We start from the raw sequence: 19,453 nt of genomic DNA, 5'->3' as shown, positions 1-19,453 counted from the left end.
GCTTACCTCTGCCCTGTTATGGACTGGGCAGATGGACTACCTGCTGCCTCTTTTCTCGTAAGCTTGAGAAGAAGGCGAAATGAAACCACGAGCCTCTCTGGCTCGATCCTGTCCTTTCCTCTGACTACGCCCAACCCACATCCTTTGCAAAAGCACCATCAGCACAAAATACGAAACAAGAGCTAGGTTATTGTTGTTATTTATGCTATTTCTGCGCCCACGCACACCGGCAGTGAAGGAGGTCACAGTGGTATCCAGGCAGGGACACTACCCAACCCCAAAGTATCTGTAACTCAAGGAAAACATGGAAGTGTCACCTTCTCCACTTTGCAGAGAGAGGACAGTACCCGGAATCACACTCTGGAGCAAATTTAAGACACAGGCTTGGCTCTGGTGAGCTGCAAATTGGTGTCTAAGCCCAAGGTCCCCTCCTTCCCCAGCCTCACCATGCTCATCTTTGAATGTCCCTCTGGCAGCAGGTCACTTACTTGGAGAGGACTTGGAGTTTCTCCCCCTTGACCAGCTGCAGGTCACGGTCACTTGAGGCAGGAAAATCGTACAGTGCAATCACAATTAAGTTATCTGAAAGAAGAAACAGCACCATTGAATCCAGCTGGTTCCCTGCCAAGGGGGTGGTGCACACCTGGGTTTATGGTGGGACATTTCACCCCCCTGCACAGAGGGGCTGTCAACCTCCACATCCCTCAAAAGCCAAGATTTCCACCAACCCAGCTTTCCAGCCAACCACAACCTCTGCTCGGGGACTAATGTCGATTCACCACAGTGTTTCCTGTGGATGTGTTTTTAAAGCACTCCAGAAACCCATATCCACAAAAGCCCGTGTGTCAACAAGAAAAAAGGGTTTATGTGGAATAAGAAGGGTCATAAATAACCTGTCAGTGTTTGGCCTGAGTTTTACACGGCAGTAAATGAATACTGCTGTAGCAACATTTCCCAAGGTGGCTCTGGGATTTGACTCAAAAAAGATGAGGCTTTCTTGATTGAAAAAGGTATAAAGTTGTCTCAGTTTCCATTATTCAAGCCCATTTCTAGGATTTAACTCTCCCTCTGGATGCTCTCAACTCAGACTGTACTTTGCCATCCTTTTCACACACTATTCTTTGCAGATGTGCCGCCACATTTAAGTCACGCTGCTGCTTTCTACCCAGTGTTCCTATAGCAACAGGCTGCTCCACTCAGATGAAATTTCCGTAGGGCCGGTGGACACTCCAGGGTCCCCTTCCCTCCCCCTGGCCCTGATGCACTTTAGATACTCCAGACCACAAAACTAGTGCTCTGTGTCTCCCATTTTCATAGAATCGTAGAATGGTTTGGGTTGGAAGGGACCTTCAAAGCTCATCCAGTGCCCCCCCTGCCATGAGCAGGGACATCTGCACCAGCTCAGGTTGCTCAGAGCCCCGTCCAGCCTGGCCTGGGATGTCTCCAGGGATGGTTCATCCACCACCTCTCTGGCCAACCTGGAACAGGCTCTCACCACCCTCAGCACAAACAATTTCTTCCTCCTGTCTGGCCTGAATCTCCCCTCCTTTAGTTTAAAACCATCACCCCTTGTCCTATCACAACAGGCTGTGCTCAAAAGTCTGTCCCCATCTTTCTAACTGGCCCCTTTTAAGTACAGAAAGGCCGCACTAAGGTCTCCCCGGAGCTTCTCTCCTCCAGCTGAACCCCCCAGCTCTCTCAGCCTGTCCTCCCAGCAGAGCTGGTCCAGCCTCGGATCATTTCTGGGGCTCCTCTGGCCCCTCTCCAGCAGGTCCATGTGTGTCCTGTGCTGAGGACCCAGAGCTGGACCAGCACTGCAGGGGGGTCTCAGCAGAGCGGGGCAGAGGGGCAGAACCTCCCTCAACCTGCTGCCCACACTTGCAACCCATCTGGACTGAGTCTCTGAGCAGATCTGCATCCTCATCCCCAACCCTGACATGTTGCTTTTACTCCAGCCATGTTGATCGAGCCTAAACTTGGGCACAGCAAAATGAACTTTCACTCTCTGGTGCACACGGGCTGTGCTGTGCGTGGCAAAGCTGCCACCCGGTACATGTGCTGCGAGGTTGCAGGTCTCTGCGGGCTGGAGCTGAACCGCTGCCTTTGCATGCCCGGGTTGTGCCGGTGCTGCTGTCTGAGAGGCTGTGCAACCGTTCGCATGTGATCTGCAGGCTCGCAGCTACTGAAGCAGAAACAAGTAGCTATTCTGGGGCAGATCAAACTTTATCAAGAGTATCGGCACACACACGCTGACACAAAAATCAAACCAAAATGCAATGGTGATAAAAGAAAAATAGAATAAAAGAAAATAAAAAGAGAGAAAAAGAAAAAGAGGGGGGGAAAGAAAGAAAGAAAGAAGAAAAAAAAGAAAAGAAGAAAAAAGAAAAAGAGATAAAAAAAGAAAAAAGAAAAAATTTTTTAAAAAGGAAAAAGGAAAATAAGAAAAACGAAAAAAAAGGATAAAAACAAAAAAAAAGCAACAAGTAAAAAAGAGGAAGAAGGAAAAGGAAAGAAAAAGGAAAAGGAAAATAAAAAAAGGTAAAGCCAAAGAAAAAGGAAAAGGAAAAAGAAAAGGAAAAGGAAAAGGAGAAGGAAAAAGGAAAAGAAAAAGAAAAAAGAAAGAAAAAGAAAAAGAAAAAGAAAAAGAAAGAAAAAGAAAAAGAAAAAAGAAAGAAAAAGAAAGAGAAAAATAAAAAGAAAGATAAAAATAAAAATAAAAATAAAAATGAAAATAAAAATAAAAATAAAAAGAAAGAGAAAAAGAAAAAGAAAAAGAATAAGAAAAAGAAAAAGAAAAAAAGAAAAAAAAAGAAAAATAAGACCATTTGCTGTGGAAAGGTTTTAGTGTGTGTAGCCTAATTAATACATTGAGAGTGATGGATGGTCTATAAATAGCATTTTTCAAAACAGACCGTCAAGCCACAGTCTCTGTGTGACCTTTTCAAATAAAGCCATCAGCAAGAGAGCCAGACTGGCCCTTTGTCATTGCAAGATAACATGTCCCTGGGGCAACTTGAGTTTTGTGTCTGTGCAAGGACTGATCGCTGCTCTGCTGGCAATTTTTTGGAGAGGAGGGAGGAGAAAGGGTCAGTGTGGGGTAAATGCAGCTTTGTAAACCAAAGACCTGAGCAGTTCCCTCCAGGCTTGCAAGGAGGAACTTGGAGATCCAGGAGAGGTTTCAGCAGAGCCTCACGTTCTCCTACGTATGGGGTAAAGGATGATCTGTCACAAGGGAGAAGGCTTTGAATTCTGAAAATAGCTTGCATGGCTAGGGGCTTCCCTCTGAGGGATCTCAAAGCATTTGCACCCAAAACTCTTGCTGCTTACTTGAGGTTGTCATCATGCAGCTTCTCTGGCATGCAAGGTTTTGGGGCATGTGCCTACTGAAAGGTGTCCACAGCAAATGTGTTCACCCACATGTGCTGTCCTGCTCCTCTTGGAAGCAAGATAATGCTGTGGTCACATTATAGTTTTGAAAAACAAAAGTAAAAGTGTAAACATTTTCGAGCACAGAGTGGATGTGTGTTCCAGAAAATAAGATTAAAAACATAGTTTTGATCTCAAAGCAACTGACATAAGTACAAATAAATGAAACCAAAAGCAAAAAGGACAGGGAGAGAAGGAAAAAGGAGCAAATATAGCATGGACAAAAAGGTTTTATATGCTGAAAAAATATGATCACCTCCTATCCCCTTCTGAACACACATGTTGAGAAACACCGCACACTTAAGGGAGCCAGAAGAAAAGCTCTCTCTGCTCAAGCCAGCGAGACTTGACGTCTCATGATGAAAGTGACTCTTCCCGTCTCCAAGTCTGTCACCCCACTGAGAAACAGCATCGATAAAACTTTCTTGGCCCATTTGATCAAGTTAGGTCATGAGCAACTCTACGGCAGAGAAGCCGTCGGGGCTGCTAGGAGTGACTGCTTTGCAGATAATACCGGCAGCCCCAACACTTTGATTATGAGCCAAACACATCTTGGCTCAGAGCTGCTGTCAGGGAAGTCAGATACCAGCTGGGTTTGCATAGGCTGAGTGCCAGTTTGATGGCTTAATAGAAATAATTCAACCAGCCTTCCCATCGCTGCCCCGTCATGAATGGAAGGTTTTTGCGACCATCCTGTGACTATGAAGCCATGCTGAGACTGCGCCAAGGTGTCCCAGAGGACCATGAATTGGTCTAGAGCCATGTTAGGATGATCTTGGGATGAAGAACATGTGTTTGCCGGTTGGGTGCACTGAACTGTGAGTTACTTCTGCTGAAAATGGGTCCAGCATTCCGTTTCAGCACAGCATGGGATGGTTCACCAAGGTAAATGCGTGCTAGAAAAGCACGCCTTCGAAACACACGGCAGCTGGTGGCATGCCAGCCTTGTTGCTGCTGTCACCGAGAGGAACTTCATTAGATACCACCGGTGGAGATGCAGAATACTGTGGGCTGGTACTGCTGCATCTCCCAGCTGGCCAGCAAGACCAGGTTTGACAATGTGGGAGATGTCTCCTAGGACATCCAGTCTTGAACGGCAAGAGTGCTTTCTGCCAAATACCCTTCTGCCTTGTGTTTTGACATAGTGAATGTTTTTGAGGATAACTTCCGCTTTCCTCATATAAATCGTATCAGTCCCAAACTTATAACTTTATTATTGGGAAATCTGAATACTTCAGGCAATTGCCTCTGATCTTCTTCTTTCCTCTTATTTTTCATTTGCAATGCCCATTTTTGATGAGAAGTTTTAATTTCTCATTGAGAAGTCAGTGTTTTCAGTAGAAATAACCCCTTCTTTTCCCAGTTAAGCTCAAAATCACGTTTCTGACAGCATTTCTTTCAAACTCAAATCCGTATTCAGGGAACAACAATAAAAACAACTATGGACTTTGACGCCAATCTTGAGATGCCCCAAAAGACCTCAATTTCCAGAGCGTGCTTAACTCCCACCCCTGAAAATCAGTCTTATTCATACCATGGTTAGCCAAAAGCAAATGAAAAGAGCTGTATGAAGTTGCTGTTCCTCAATCAGAAGATACTTTGCTGTGCCAGGAGCTTTAGAGGTGCAGAATTAAAGGTAAGTTTTGACCCTATAGAGGTATAGAGCCAACCTTCAAGACACCATGAGTGCTTGGAGAACCATGATAAAATGAATGAGAGACTCACACGATGGAAGAACCCACTCCAAGTGCAAAGCAGCTTGGCGATGCTGCCAACACCACAGCCAAATCCAGATGTATAGACTCCTTCCCTGCCTTTGTGCTACTTCCATTAATCTAAGTAGTCAGGAGGCATGAGGGGTTTGTTAACAATAAATATATAATTAAATAATTTATGAGGCAACAGTGAGAAAGCTGGAAACTGTGAAACAAGTTGCACAGCACCAAGATCAGAAAAAAAAATGGCAAGGAATGAAAAAAAAACAAAACAAAAAAAAAAGTAAGAAAAAGGGTTTGATTTTACAATACATGCCACACTTCCATAGTCAATAATTTAATAACTTTACCTGATTGAGCTTGAAGTGCTCCCACAGGATATAATTCAGGTATTTGATTTTTTCATATGATTGTATTGTCTGGGTTTTGTGCTTCCTCTGTCAATTCACTTGAATTGCCTTCTTTCATAAGAATCTCTCAGATATCTCAAAGATCTTGCATGGTTCCTATCAGCCCATTTTGACACACAGGATAGAGTCAGACATAACATCATTTCTGGAAACCCAGGCACTGGTACAGAAAAATAAGAAGTTCCCTAGACTGCCAGTGTGAATATTCCCCCCCAACTGGAACTGAATCTAACAAACCAAAAATATTTTTGAGAGCTGCAAGTGGTTAACATGGTACTTAACTCATTTTTTAGCATCTCCCCACTTCTGTCTTCTGGCATGAAGCAGAAGTAAAAGCCACCTCCCTGAAGATAACTTCTGTTATGGTTCTCACCAGAGTGAGAAGGTTGATAAAAACCTGTGAAAAACTGGCGCTGTCTGCTCAGTTGTGGAGGTAGGAAAGCACAGAAACTTGGAAATATGCCATGAAAGCAATTTTGCAAAAGAAAACACGGTTTCTGGAAAAACTGTGCTTCAACAGAAACACACCCTCATTCACATGGTTGAATAGCTACACCTCCCACAAACCTGATCTCCATAACATCAACTTTGAAGAACATTTTGACATTGCAGGAATTCCTCTGTTTGCCCCACAGCAGAGACCCTCCATCATCATCCATAAGACCTAAGACCTAGGTCTGCTGTTTCACCCATCCCATTTATTTGTCACCCAACTTTTTCCTTTCCTCATGCCCTGTTTCCCCTAATCCTACACTTTCACCTGTGTGAGGAACCTTCGTGTGTTACTAACTGCTTTCTTCCAAGCTTCATCTATTTTTTCGCTCTTCTAATTCTCTCTCTCTCTCTCCTTAATCTGCAAAACTTCTTTGACATAAATATATAGAAATTGCACTTGGAGTCTGGGCAGAGGTAGCCAAGGGCTTCCTGCTAAAATCATCTACTAAACGCCATCTGTGACCTGCAGATAATTGCAGAGGATGGATGAAGCCAACAAACAGCCTCCATGCAGGGGCTCTGTACATCTTTATTTTATGCTCTTTCCTTTCTTCTCATGCTCTTTGTAGTCTCTCTGGGCTCTCTGATTCCTGCTATTTCCTATGAAATTTTCAGCCGGCTAGATATAGCATCCACAAGTTGTCACGCTGCAGACAGAGAAATCTCACACAGTTGATGTCTCAGATCTCGCTTTGCTCAACCAGTGAAAAAGGAATCCTCTTCCCTTTTAATTTCTTTGATGAGCAGGGGGAGCTGGCAGCTACAAACAGTTACTGATGTAAACTGAATCTTCTGAAACACACTGATAAACTCCCCTCCTGGCTATGCTAAAGATACAGAAACCGCACGCCTGCAACATGACGATTTGTTCTCAAGACTTGCTGCTGAGGGACCACCACCTTGCAAAACCCCACGGGAAGGTGAAGAAAACAGCAATTCAGCTAAGAATCTTACCTTGTACAGAGGCTTGGTTTAGATGAGGGATGTTGATAAATTCTCTGCCCTTTGATAGAAATCAAAAAAAAAGACATTTATTACTTCGCTGTGTTTGCAGGAAGACCTGCTCTCAGCTCCACAAATGAGTGAGAGTCTGATCCAGACCCCACCGTAGTCGGTCAACAGCCCCTGCATATGGCTCCATATGTGTCGTGATAGTTTTAGAACATTTTGCCGTGATGTGTTCATAGCTGTTGTGGCTGTCAGCTTGAATAATCCTTAACTTCCCTCTGAATAAAAGCACAAATCTGCTACCCACTCATTTATACAGTGGTCTATCTAACTCTTGTTTGCTGGTGCCAGATTTCAGATCAATAGAGGATGAGAAATGAATGGTTCCATTGAGAAATTACAATTGCAATACTATTTGAGGCAGAAAACCCAGGATATTCTTTGCATAATTGTCCCAAGGCTCATGAAATATCCTCTGCTCAGGGATATGCTCAATAAACAGAGGCAGTGACTATATTAGCAAATTAAACATCAGCATGGTACTGCAACTCATGTAGGCACACTTTGAAAATGTTTACATGGTCTCTAGTTTGGTTTGGCCCAGACCCTGAGAGTGGTCAACTGACCACAAACCACTCCTAACCAGCAGCTGGAGTCAGATCAACCATCTTTTTTTGTGGGCTAAGAGCTTAATATTATGGCAATGGCCAGGTGGACTCCGTTGGCCTCTACTCAACTTCAAATGCCAATCCTGTGATCAGTCCGATGAGAAACTTCTTTACTTTGAGGTGCCAGAGCCTGGCCCAGGCTGCCCAGAGCGGCTGTGGAGTCTCCTTCTCTGCAGACATTCAAACCCGCCTGGACCGACCTGTGTGATCTGCTCTGGTGACCCTGCGTGAGCAGGTGGGTTGGACTGGATGATCTCCAGAGGTCCCTTCCAACCCCAACCATTCTGTGATTTGGCGATACAGTACCTAGTGACTATAGTGGGTGTTTGACCACTGCCAGGTATTTTTATACACATACAAAAGGAGTGAACTACAGACGCTGAACTAAAAACATCTGGTGCTTTCAGTCCATACCACTCTTTGACTCCTACTTAGCAGCAGTGTGGGGTGGGAGAGATGCTCACCCACTGTCCTTTCTAATTTAATTGAAAGAAACATGGACTTTGTCTGACATGGCAGAGCTTAGTGCCCGTGGCAAAAGAAAAAGTGAGTGTCAGAAGGTGATTGGTGATACTGTATTTACACTGACAGCAGCTCCTCTCCAGTGAGCTGGAGAGAAGGAAATTTAGGAATAGGACATCCTCTTGGTCAATCTGATGTCTGCTGTCACAAATACAGGACCCCACAACCATGGGAGAACTCAGAAATTATACTAAAGGAGTGAAAAATATCTCCACCTGTCATCAAAAGCAATGACAGGCAATTCCTCCACCCTCTCAGAGCCCAAGACCTGAGGTGGTTTTCACAGAGGAGTTGCACCTAGAGTTCCTCTTGTGATGGCTGCTGGATGCAGCGCTGACAAGGGCAAGAAATGAGAAAACGACTTCATGATCTCTGCACAGCAACAGACAGATAGACAGAGTCCTTTCCCAGGTTTAAACAAGGAGTCTGTTGTTTGGGGTCTCCTAAATCCTGTCCCAGTGTCTTCCTGATCTGTGTCCATGTAAGGAGGGGCCATATGAACCCAAAGGGAGCAGCAGATTCTCAGGGTTCCTGATTCTCACCACACCACACCACCGATTAGCTGTAGACCCTCTTTGGTGAACCTGTTGTCTTCCCCGATGGTAAAGTTTCCACTGCGGTTTGCAGCTTTCAATCTTAGCCTGAATCTAACCCATCTTTGTGCCGTTTGCAAGTCAGCAACATCAGCTTGGGTTGCTGACTGCTGAGGGCAGCAGCTCTGTCTAAGAGATATGGGGGTCAGCTTGGAGGTCTTGTGTTAAAGTGATGCAGGGCACACGAGGTAGTGGCCTCTGCACCTTCTCTCCCTGTCTCCTGCCCTGCTCTCCAGTCCAGCCCATGCAAATAATTGTGGCAGGCTCAGCACACCATAGCCTTTCAGAGCTCCCCCATCCCTAGCCCACTCAGACAATTATCACAGAATAGTTTGGGTTGGAAGGGACCTTCAAATCTCCCCCAGTGCCCCCCCTGCCATGAGCAGGGACATCTGCACCAGCTCAGGTTGCTCAGAGCCCCGTCCAGCCTGGCCTGGGATGTCTCCAGGGATGGTTCAGCCACCACCTCTCTGGCCAACCTGGGACAGGCTCTCACCACCCTCAGCGCAAACAATTTCTTCCTCATATCTGGCCTGAATCTCCCCGCTTTTAATTTAAAGCAATCGCCCCTTGTCCTATCACAACAGGCCCTGCTAAAAAGTCTGTCCCCATCTTTCTTATTGGCCCCTTTTAAGTACTGAAAGGCCACAATAAGATGTCCCTGGAGCCTTCTCTTCTCCAGGCTGAACAACCCCACTCTCTCAGCCTGTCCTCCTGGCAGAGGCACTCCATCCCTCTGATCATTTTCATGTCCATAAGATACCCCCAAAGAGCAAATGACATCCTTTTTGGCAGAGAAAAATCCTAGAGCAAGAAAAGGCTGATTGAACAGTTCGCCCCATAAAAAGAAGCTTCTGAGGGAAAGCCAGGCATAAATGTTTGTTTTCTGCCCTTTGAACATTTCCCAAATGATCACCAAATTTTAGGAAATAGAAGCACTCAGTTTCCTGTTGGCACACACAGATTGCCTGCATCACTTCGGACACTAATCTGGTTGTGAAGGATCCCAAAAGGACACAAAACTGCAGGCTTACCTTGGGTGAGGCGAGAGGAGGTTTACTCTTGTGTTTTGGGTTGCTTCCAGAAGGGTGTTTCTCATTGGACATCAGCTGATTTTTGCTCCCAAGCAACCCCATCCTGGAAGGAAGACCAGAAATTATTTTTTTAATGAGACTGCTCTTGGGGAAAGGGGCAGGAACTGAGGGTAAAAACAACCTTCTAATAATGAGGAATAAATTAGAGAAGATGAGAATGCAGGGCAATGGAACAATGGAGAGAAGAGTCTAAAATCATTCTGTCTACAGTTCTCCTGCAACCTTGAACCTTGTGAACTGCATAGTTTCTGTTCCCACACAAATCTGGTGTTTGAGACTTTGCAGATGAAGCTCAGATAGACACTGTAAGTCACCAGAAAAAATTAGCACAAATGACTGCTGTGGATATGTCCCCTCTCCAATGCAGCAACCCCTAGTTGGCATTGAGTAAACTTGCCCCAGTGCTGAGTGAAGCTGCATGCATGCACTGATGAAAGGAGGGAAGAGGGGATGCTGGAGATCATGGTGAATATCCCTGTGCTGAGCTCTTCAGGTCTACCAGGGCTTCAGGAGAGTCACATAGTCCCTGGACCAAGAACAAGCCCTACTCATTCCATTCCTCATGCTTAAGGAGCACAGACACACACTCAGCTTGTCCGCAAAGGCATGAGACCTCATGCCACACTTTGGAGGACCGCAAGAAGCTTGGGGAGTCAAATGTGGCAGAGCTTGTATCCATCCAACCTGTAAAACGTTGGCATAGGGCTTGACTCAGTTGTCCATGTGCAATGTCCCAGCACCTCTTGATGTGTCTTCACAAGGTGCGGGTCTCCCATACATCATTAATTATGTTTCCCAACCCCATGTGCTTGTCTCAGACCTCCTGGACACCTGAAGGATCACTAGACACAAATGAATCAAACCCTTTCCATGGACTATGCTCTGGTCCACACCAGGGTTTCCACACTTGCACTTGAGGGCTTGTTTAACTATCTGCCCAGAAATGTAATTTCAGTGCTGGTTAATAATTCTAGAGCAATACTGGATCTGGGTAGCCAAAATAGCCAAACCATGGCAAATTCAGCCTGCTCAACCCCCTGAAAATGTAGGGAGCAGTTGAAGCCAGCATTGCTGAAGTGCTGTTGCCATGGGTATAGAAGGTATCTACACCATCCAGCATCAAATTCTGACCCAACGCCAAAAGCATTGAAAGGTGTGGGATACAGGTAAAAACCAAACAAATAACCAAAAATAAACACCAACTTGTAGTTGAGAAAAGACAGGTTGGCTCCTGTTTATGTCAAAATACCTCAATGTCTGAGATGAACATGGAGGAGTGGGGACTGGTGGTCCAGGGACTAAGGTGCTTAGTCAATTCCCGTAAATGTCAGTCTGGCACTGTGTTGTGATAATCAGACTCCAACAGATATGTTTAAAATGTTTCCAGCAAACCAGACTTGCAGGAAAAAAAATTCCACTAAAAGCAACTTTTTTTGCTTTCTAGGGCATATCTAATATTTTAAAAACTGGAACTCTGAAATGAGGTTTTTAACAGAGCCATCTCAATATTTTAAGGTATAATTTTTTTTTAATATCTTTTCCCTTCTGTCTCGTTTTTATTTTCACTGATAAAGCGAGCAAAACGGAAGGAATTGGTGAAATATTTCAGGATAGTCCAACACATATTTTTCCCCCTAATTAAATTTTTGTCAGCATCCAACCTTCTCTGAGCCCATCCATCTGTACCCAGGTCTCAGCACTGACAACACAGTTGGGGGAGAAGTTTCACCCATTGAATCAGCCACCGCATTTCCTGTGGCAAGTTCATTTTAATTTGGCAGCCTTCCTTCCAGGTTGCAACCAGGGTTTGCTTTACATAGGAGATCTGGTTGTCATGTAATGGCACGCGATTTATTTTATTAAGTTAGCTCTTCCTGCTCTTCCACTTGCAAATTGGTGGAAGATACTGTTGTGCCAGGATTTCTGATTCTGAATGGTGTTATTTGTCAGGATGGTAAGTGAGAGGAGCTGGAATTCCCTTTTCACCCAGGGAAGTTCAAAGTATCATTTTAAGTCAAGGCTGGATGACAGAGCAGTTTTAGATACCACTCATTACCAACCATGAAAGGCACAAAGTCTATCCACGTGTTGGACATTATCTGTGGTCCTTGTTACTATCTCACTGGAGCGTCTCACGGTCTTTGATATACTCTACTCCCAAATGAGAGATACAAACACAGCAATTGCCGTCTGTTGGTCAGAGTTAGGGAATATGAGATATACCACAGGTCAGAAATATGCTCTGATGACCAGTCATGTCACCAGGATGATCTTACGAGAGGATTGATGGACCTTCTGCAGGATGGTGGATGCACGTTTTGGGGTTTTGAGTTGCTCTCAGTGACAGCACTGATGGGGCAGAGTAGGAAAGGGTGTGGAGGAAGGCCAACCTCAGCAAGTCCCATCAGGGGCTTTGTGACCATCCTGACTGCTCTGACAGGATTTGAGAGGAGTGGGGATCATGCCCTAATCTGTGCATCTCCCCACGGTGCTCCTGTGTCCAGAAGGACATTACAACCCTTTTTGCACCGTGCTGAGACCGGCAACAACTCTCTGCACATTTGCACACCTGAGCTTTCTCCCTACACACATGTGTTGAAGACACATCCGTGCAAAGCGGCACAGAGAAGTGAATAACATGTCCCAGCACGGGTGGGAAATGGAACCGGTGAAAAGTCTGCCACAAAGGTCACCCACTCCCACACACACACAAAGACATTAGCACAGCCCTAGGTATTCACGGTCCCCACCACGTCCACCCTTCGTGCTCCCCAGGTCACCTCTGCAGCCTTCAGCAGCCAACGTGATCATCCTTCATGTCAGCCGGTGCTAAAAAATATCCCAATACAGCAGGGCAGAAAATATCGTCAGATGTGGAGAGCTGCCGCTGAGCAGAGTTTTCGTTTTTTAAAAAGTAATTTTTTTTTTTTTTTTTAGTGTGGCTGAGTTGAATGTACATTGTTCCATGGTATTTCTGCTTCCGATTACTTTTTTAAAATTAGCTTCACTAAAATATTTTGAGAAAAGTAACTGATATTTCTCCCAGCCTTATTTTTTTTTTCTTCCCCCAGTGGAAAAGAGCACTGGGGAGAAAACGCACCTCAGAAAAACATGAAAATTTCCTTTTGTGAATTTACAGTTTTTCACATCTAAAAATGTTTGTATATTTTTAATAACTGAGAGTGGGGAAACTCATTTCCTCAACTTAACGCAAGTTCAAAAAGAAGATTCATAAAACAAGTTCTTTTTAAAGTAACTAGAAATCAAAATTGAACAAAAAAAAATTAAGGCAATGCAAAATTTTTCCATATGCTTGAGAAGTTTTAGCAAAAAATAGTCCAGCTTAGCTGCTGATAAGTTTTGAGTAAAAACAATTGACACTGAAGTGTTCCTGGGAGAGTCAAGCAAGCGTTTGCTGAAGGAATCAACAGACACCAGAATGGTTGAGCTCCAGGTAGCATCCAGCTCTGAACACGTGTGGGACAGACAGGCAGGTCACAGGCCCACTGGGTGCTTGTATAGGACCTCTAAAACCTGCTGTGTGTCCTCTGTTGTAGGACAACAGAAGGTAATTTTAGTAACCTTCAGATGGGCAGTTGAGGTCACGTTTTGGCTGGGGAGAGCTGGATGCAGATACAGATGTTCCAGCATCAATATGTCAAGGGGAGATCTTCTGAAGATAGAATCATAGAATCATTTTGGTAGGAAAAGACCCTCAAGGTCATCGAGTTCAACCATTAACTTTACAGTGCCAAGTGAGGATACAACATACCAACCAGACATTTGCTTCACTCCTCACCAAAAAAAGTCGTGATGCTTCTCACTCTATTCTCTCCATCTCTTCATGGGGACTTTCTACACTGCTGCAATTCCTCCTCACACAGCCTGGTCCTACTGAGCAGCAACTTTTGGCCATGAAAGTCACCCTGATGTTAGCTGGGGACCCAGTGCTGTGTGTATCCTCACAGGAGGTCTCTCTGCCCTCCCACTTGCAGGAAGGGGTCTTCAGCAAAACTTTGACCGCTGTGTCCTTTTAAAGGACAGTCACCATAACCTCCACCTTCTGCTTTTGAGACAGACCTTCTGCATGGTCAGTGCTGTTTATAGCACAGCACACTTATTTTCTGACCACCTCCTAGCAACAAAACCTCTACCTCTAATCATTAAAAAAAAAAAAAAGAAAGAAAAAAACAACTTGACCAAACCCCAATAAAAGTAGAAAACAGTCACAGCAGAACAGAACACCCTTCAGCAGCAAATCTTGATTCCCATTTAAGTATCTGATCTCAGCAAGATCTTCAGTAATTCTCTAGTTTTGTGTCTTGCAAAGCAATGCAAGGGTGCCAGGTCAGGAAATATAATGAAGAGCTATTTCCTATTGAGGAAAAAAAGAGAATTTAATGCTTCTGGGATGTGCCTAGAACTTGGGGAAATCTTTTTTTCTACCAAACTTTTTTGCTCCTTACAAATGTAAAAATGCAAATCTGACATAAATAAATTATTGTATGCAAAGTGAGTTGATTTCAGCAATTCTTTATGGTAGGAGGAGGACACACAAAGAGAAATTCAGAATTTAAAACCCTTTTTACTTTTCTGTATCTGCATTTTCAAAGTATTTTTTAACGTTTTTTAATGTCATTTCTTTTTAAAGTGTGTTTTCTTTAAAAAGACATTCTGAAATTTTAAAATTAAGTGAAATATCTTATCTTGGTGAACTATGAAAAAACTTTGTTGGACCCACCCTAGAATATGAACGGAAAGGGGGCTAATTTTGTGGTTTCACTGGGCTTGGGGGTTTTTTGGAGCTGCACTCACAGTGAAACACTATTGGCATTCTCGGGTCTTAACCTATTTTCCATGGCACAGTTTCATGGGGGTGAGGCAAATAATGAGCCAAGACTTCTGCTTTTCTGCTCTATTCTGTCTTGGTTTTTTTCCCCACGCCCGCCCATGCAATCCCAAGGACGTTACTCTGTGTCATCCACATCCCTGTTGCAGAAGACATTTCTGCATTCACATCAGAAATAACTTTTGAGCTCTCTTGCTCTGGTAGTGGAAACCAGCCAACCATGGTAGTTGGTGTGCCTGTGGTGCAGAGCTGCTTTCCGTCAAGAGATGAGCAATAAGTCCATGCTTCCAGAACCTGTTTTAGCCTGGGTACCTCCATCCTACCTTCTGATCTACTGCAGCAAAAGAAGTACAACCAGCAGGTCTGATTCGACACTGTCCTCCTTGATTTAGCCCACCCTGGGCACTCAAAAGAGGCCAAACAGGGGTGCGAGGCAAGTCTCCAAACTCTGTGGTTAGCAAAGGCTTGTGTCCATCTCTATTGGACCTTGGATCGCCTGGGAGTTCCAGCTTAAGCTTGATGGGTTGCTTCTGTAGGGTATGTTCTCCAATCCTCTTTGAAAATGGGCGAGTGATAGGACATTTGGTCACATCCTCTCTCCACCACAAAGATGTCACCCAAATGGCAGCAAAAGCGTCGCTGGAGCAGGGCCTTGTGTTGAAACCTTTGGATGTTTCACACCAAGAAAGGCCTTGAGGTGCTGGAGCGAGTTGGGAGAAGGGAACGGAGCTGGGGAAGGGGCTGGAGCACAAGTGTGATGGGAGCGGCTGAGGGAGCTGGGGGTTCAGCTGGAGAACAGGAGCTGAGGGGAGACCTTCTGATCTCTGACCTGCCTGAAAGGAGCTTGGAGCCAGGGGGGGTCGGGCTCTGCTCCCCAGGAACAAGCGCCAGGACCAGAGGAAACGGCCTCAAGTTGCGCCAGGGGAGGTTGAGGTTGGATGTGGGGAACAATTTCTTCCCCAAAGGGCTGTGGGGCATTGGAACAGGCTGCCCAGGGCAGTGCTGGAGTCACCATCCCTGGAGGGGTTGGACAGACGGAGATGAGGTTCTCAGGGACATGGGGTAGCGCCAGTGTGAGGTTAACAGTTGGACTCAATGATCTTGAGGGTCTTTTCCAGCGAAAAGGATTCTATGATTCTATTATCCATTCCGGGCCCTTGTTGGATAAAGAAGCCAGGATGCATTTGTGCTTGCATCAAGACCTCTTTCAAATACTCCGACGAATGTAAAAGGCCTTAGAGGAACCACAAAGGGCAACCCCCAGGAGCAGTCAGGCTCTCCTGCTGACGTTGGTGCTGTGCTGCTGCATGTCCCAGTCTTGAGCGCAGCCAGTGCTGACAACGGTTGTCCCCTGCCAGCCCAGGGCAGCTAGAGGACAAACCCAGGAGCTCTGTGATTTACTCCTTGGCAAGGGGTATGCATTGTAGAAATGAGACTGGACCCCACTGGCTTATTTGGGGATCTCTTACTCCTTGCAATTAAATCCTAGCCAGTTTATTATTTCCATTGCAACTTAAACCTGCCCTGAATCTACAGTCTGTCTTAGGCCATGCTTTACAGATGAACCTGGCCCATGCAAACAAACTAAATGGAAAATCTGTCTGTTTCGGGCCTTTCTGAACAGCTGAGACAGCCCATGGGAGAAGGCTGTGTGTGAGGCTGGGGGGTGTGAGCACACAAATTTCCAGGATCTTGAGTTTAAACAGATGAAAAAAGTGTCCTGATGGCAGGGGATTGGAATAATAAAAGTTTCTCCCTTTATCCAGAAGTAGAAAACAGACGCCTCTTGCCAGAGTGGTTATTTGCTAATAAAAACATCTCTCTGTAGGAAAAATAGCTGCTTATGTTGAGTATTGCACCCTTATCACAGAATTATAGAACCACAGAATCACAGGATGGTTTGGGTGGGAAGGGACCTTCAAAGCTCATCCAGTGCCCCCCCTGCCATGAGCAGGGACATCTGCACCAGCTCAGGTTGCTCAGAGCCCCGTCCAGCCTGGCCTGGGATGTCTCCAGGGATGGTTCAGCCACCACCTCTCTGGCCAGCCTGGGACAGGCTCTCACCACCCTCAGCGTAAAAAAAATTTTTCCTCCTGTCTGGCCTGAATCTCCCCTCCTTTAGTTTAAAACCATCACCCCTTGCCCTGTTGCAACAAGCCCTGCTAAAAAGTCTCTCCCCATCTTTCTAACCGGCCCCTTTTAAGTACAGAAAGGCCACAATAAGGTCTCCCCAGAGCTTCTCTTCTCCAGGCTGAACACCCCAACTCTCTCAGCCTGTCCTCCCAGCAGAGCTGTTCCATCTTTTTTTTGGCATCCTCCAAACCCTCTCCAACAGGTCCTTCTGGAACCTAGTAGGTGCTCGGCTGAGCTGCAAGAGGCTGTAGACGAGGAAGCATGGGGGATGAGCAGGAGGGCAGACTGCTTATCCCGCCTCCCTTAAATATGCTTTTCTTGTGATCTCACCCCAGGCACTGCATCAGCCAGGTGGGACCTCTGCTGAGGATGGCTCTGCAGGACCTGAGGTCCTGCAGCACAAGGAGGTGGGGTGCACTGGAAAGGGTAAGGAGGAGAATGGGGCCAGGAGAAGCATGCATATCTCTTCAGGTGTCCGTAGCATCTCTGGAGTTCTTCTAGGTGCGAGAGATCTTATCATGAAACTGCATTGCTCGATGGCAATTTCTGCAGTGGTTGGAATTTCAACTAGAATTTCAACCCAAATTTCAACTCAAATCTGCTGCCCAACGTGATTTTGGGCCAGAATTGTGGATGGGCTATGGGCGAGCTTGAGCACAGCAGCGAGCAGTTCCCTCTGCAGACCACCCCTATCCAACATCTAAGTCCTCTGGAAGTGGGCACAGGCCATGTTCACTTGGCCAGGATCCACGATGCTCTGTTTCTCAGTGTTTTGAGGGCACATCATGGTGGTCTTTAGGGATGTGGAGACATTCTGGCCCTCACAACCCTGGGAACATGGGGAGATGGATGCACATCTCTATGTGTGGCCACCCACATTTCTGTCCTGGACAAGGCCCATTCCTGGAGTCCCTGCATCCCAGAGGCTGCCTTTTCCTAGCAAGAGGACAGCATTTTGTAGGACCTGTTAGCCATGTCCCAACAGGAGCAATGAAGCTGGTGCTCAGGCATTTGATGCTATCAGAGACCCTTTCCTTGGGTTGAGTCTCAGAGGGAGTGATGCTCCCTCCCACCATCCTCAGATGAGGCAAGCAGCTGTAGGAAAAGTCATACATCTCCGGTTCCCCACCTGAACACCTCCAGCTGCTTGGAAAGCCACATCAGAAATAGCTACTGGATGCAGAGCTCACCACAGCTGTGTCCAGCTCCAACCATCTTTCCCCCACACATATACCCCCTCCTCCTCTACAAGCCCCGGGGGGACAAGTGAGGACGGGAGTACCAGTGTGTGCGTGGTTGGCACTTATTAGTCCTCCTCTCCTTTTGCAATAAACCAGGGGAAGAGCATCCCTGCAAACCATCCCTCGGGACTGGATCTTGGCAGCCGCTGGGTGGTGCCCCCATCATCTGTCTACCCCACAGGTCTTGGGGAAGAGAAACAGGGCCCGGAGTTATCACATGAAGGAGGGATGGGAGAGGGGAAGAAGGCAGAGAAAAACCTGCTGGGCTTCTCCCCACCCTCAGGGGTGAGATGTTCCCTACTTGCCTGCTTCCTATGCAGCTGCTCCTGGAGACACGATCCGAGGATGGACGAACCACTTGTCCGACCCATGACAGATGCTCCATAGGGCTGAGGGCCCTTGCAGGATTTCTCTGTTAGAGACCTCTGGCTCCCACCACATCCACACCATCCATGGGACTGACTGCTTTGAATGTTACACTCCCAGATCGCAGGAGCAGCCTGATTTTGCAAACACTTTTAATGGGCTTTCTTTTTTTAATCAGGTCTTTGTGTCAGAACTAACTCTTTTCTTCCCCCCGAGGATTCCTTGCTCTATTTTGAATATAAAAATGATCATCTGGGAGGGGGGTGGGAGTTGCACTTCCCAGACAACCTGGCCTATGAACACAGCAGTGAGGAAGGCGAGAAATCCAAAGAGAATCCAGACACAAACCCCAGCAAACCCACAGGCTATTAACAGCTGTCATTAAAAACAGCTACAATGACTGTGAATGGGTTGTGCTTCCACTATGCAAACCACCAAACTTCAGGAAACAGCTGAACAAACTGGCTTTGCAATGATCTTTTCTTTCTGTGATTAAAAAAAGACCTTCTGCAGATGAAATGAGTCTTGTTCCAGCAGGCCCCAACCCTTTATGAACCTACTCAACCATAGCAGCGTGGTCTAACGAATGAAGACCTGGACAGGGACCTGTGGGTGACTCTGAGGAAGCGACTTTCTCATTCTGCCTCAGCACGTTCAATAAGGAGACTGAAATTCCTCTGTCTTAGGAGATAAATGTTGTATAAGAAGTAGGGTTTGTTTCTACAGACTCCTGAGGCTTCCTGTACACGCATAAAGAGCTGACTTCTCCGGGGTGTTTTCAATGTATTTGCTTAAGCTGTTGCAGAGATGAGGCCACCAAAAACCACTGTGTAAATCTCTGTGGGTAGTTGCACGATGTCATTTTTGCGTTGTATGGGGCAGCAGGAGGTAAGCGACTCCTGGTCTCAGTGACCTTGAGGCTGAAATGACCTCACATGGTTTGCACTTCAACTGCTCTCACTGAGAAGGACAAACACAAGCCGACATCCGCCA

At 45.9% G+C, this 19,453-nt stretch overlaps 1 protein-coding gene across 1 annotated transcript in view; it reads right to left on the bottom strand.

The window, feature by feature from the left end:
- Positions 1-18,479, bottom strand: part of BLK (BLK proto-oncogene, Src family tyrosine kinase) — a 39,778-nt gene extending 21,299 nt beyond the window's left edge. The window contains exons 1-4 of the mRNA XM_065630460.1: positions 18,400-18,479; positions 9,812-9,914; positions 7,001-7,049; positions 489-582 (exon numbers count right to left, since the gene is read on the bottom strand). Coding sequence (XP_065486532.1) covers positions 489-582; positions 7,001-7,049; positions 9,812-9,914; positions 18,400-18,479 — 326 coding nt within the window. The remainder of the gene's footprint in view (positions 1-488; positions 583-7,000; positions 7,050-9,811; positions 9,915-18,399) is intronic.
- Positions 18,480-19,453: the final 974 nt, after the last annotated feature.

This window comes from Caloenas nicobarica, chromosome 3 (assembly GCF_036013445.1).
Source record: "Caloenas nicobarica isolate bCalNic1 chromosome 3, bCalNic1.hap1, whole genome shotgun sequence".
NCBI classification, from domain to species: domain Eukaryota; kingdom Metazoa; phylum Chordata; class Aves; order Columbiformes; family Columbidae; genus Caloenas; species Caloenas nicobarica.
The sequence above is the reverse complement of the archived record's forward strand: the minus strand, read 5'-3'. Positions and strand labels throughout refer to the sequence as shown.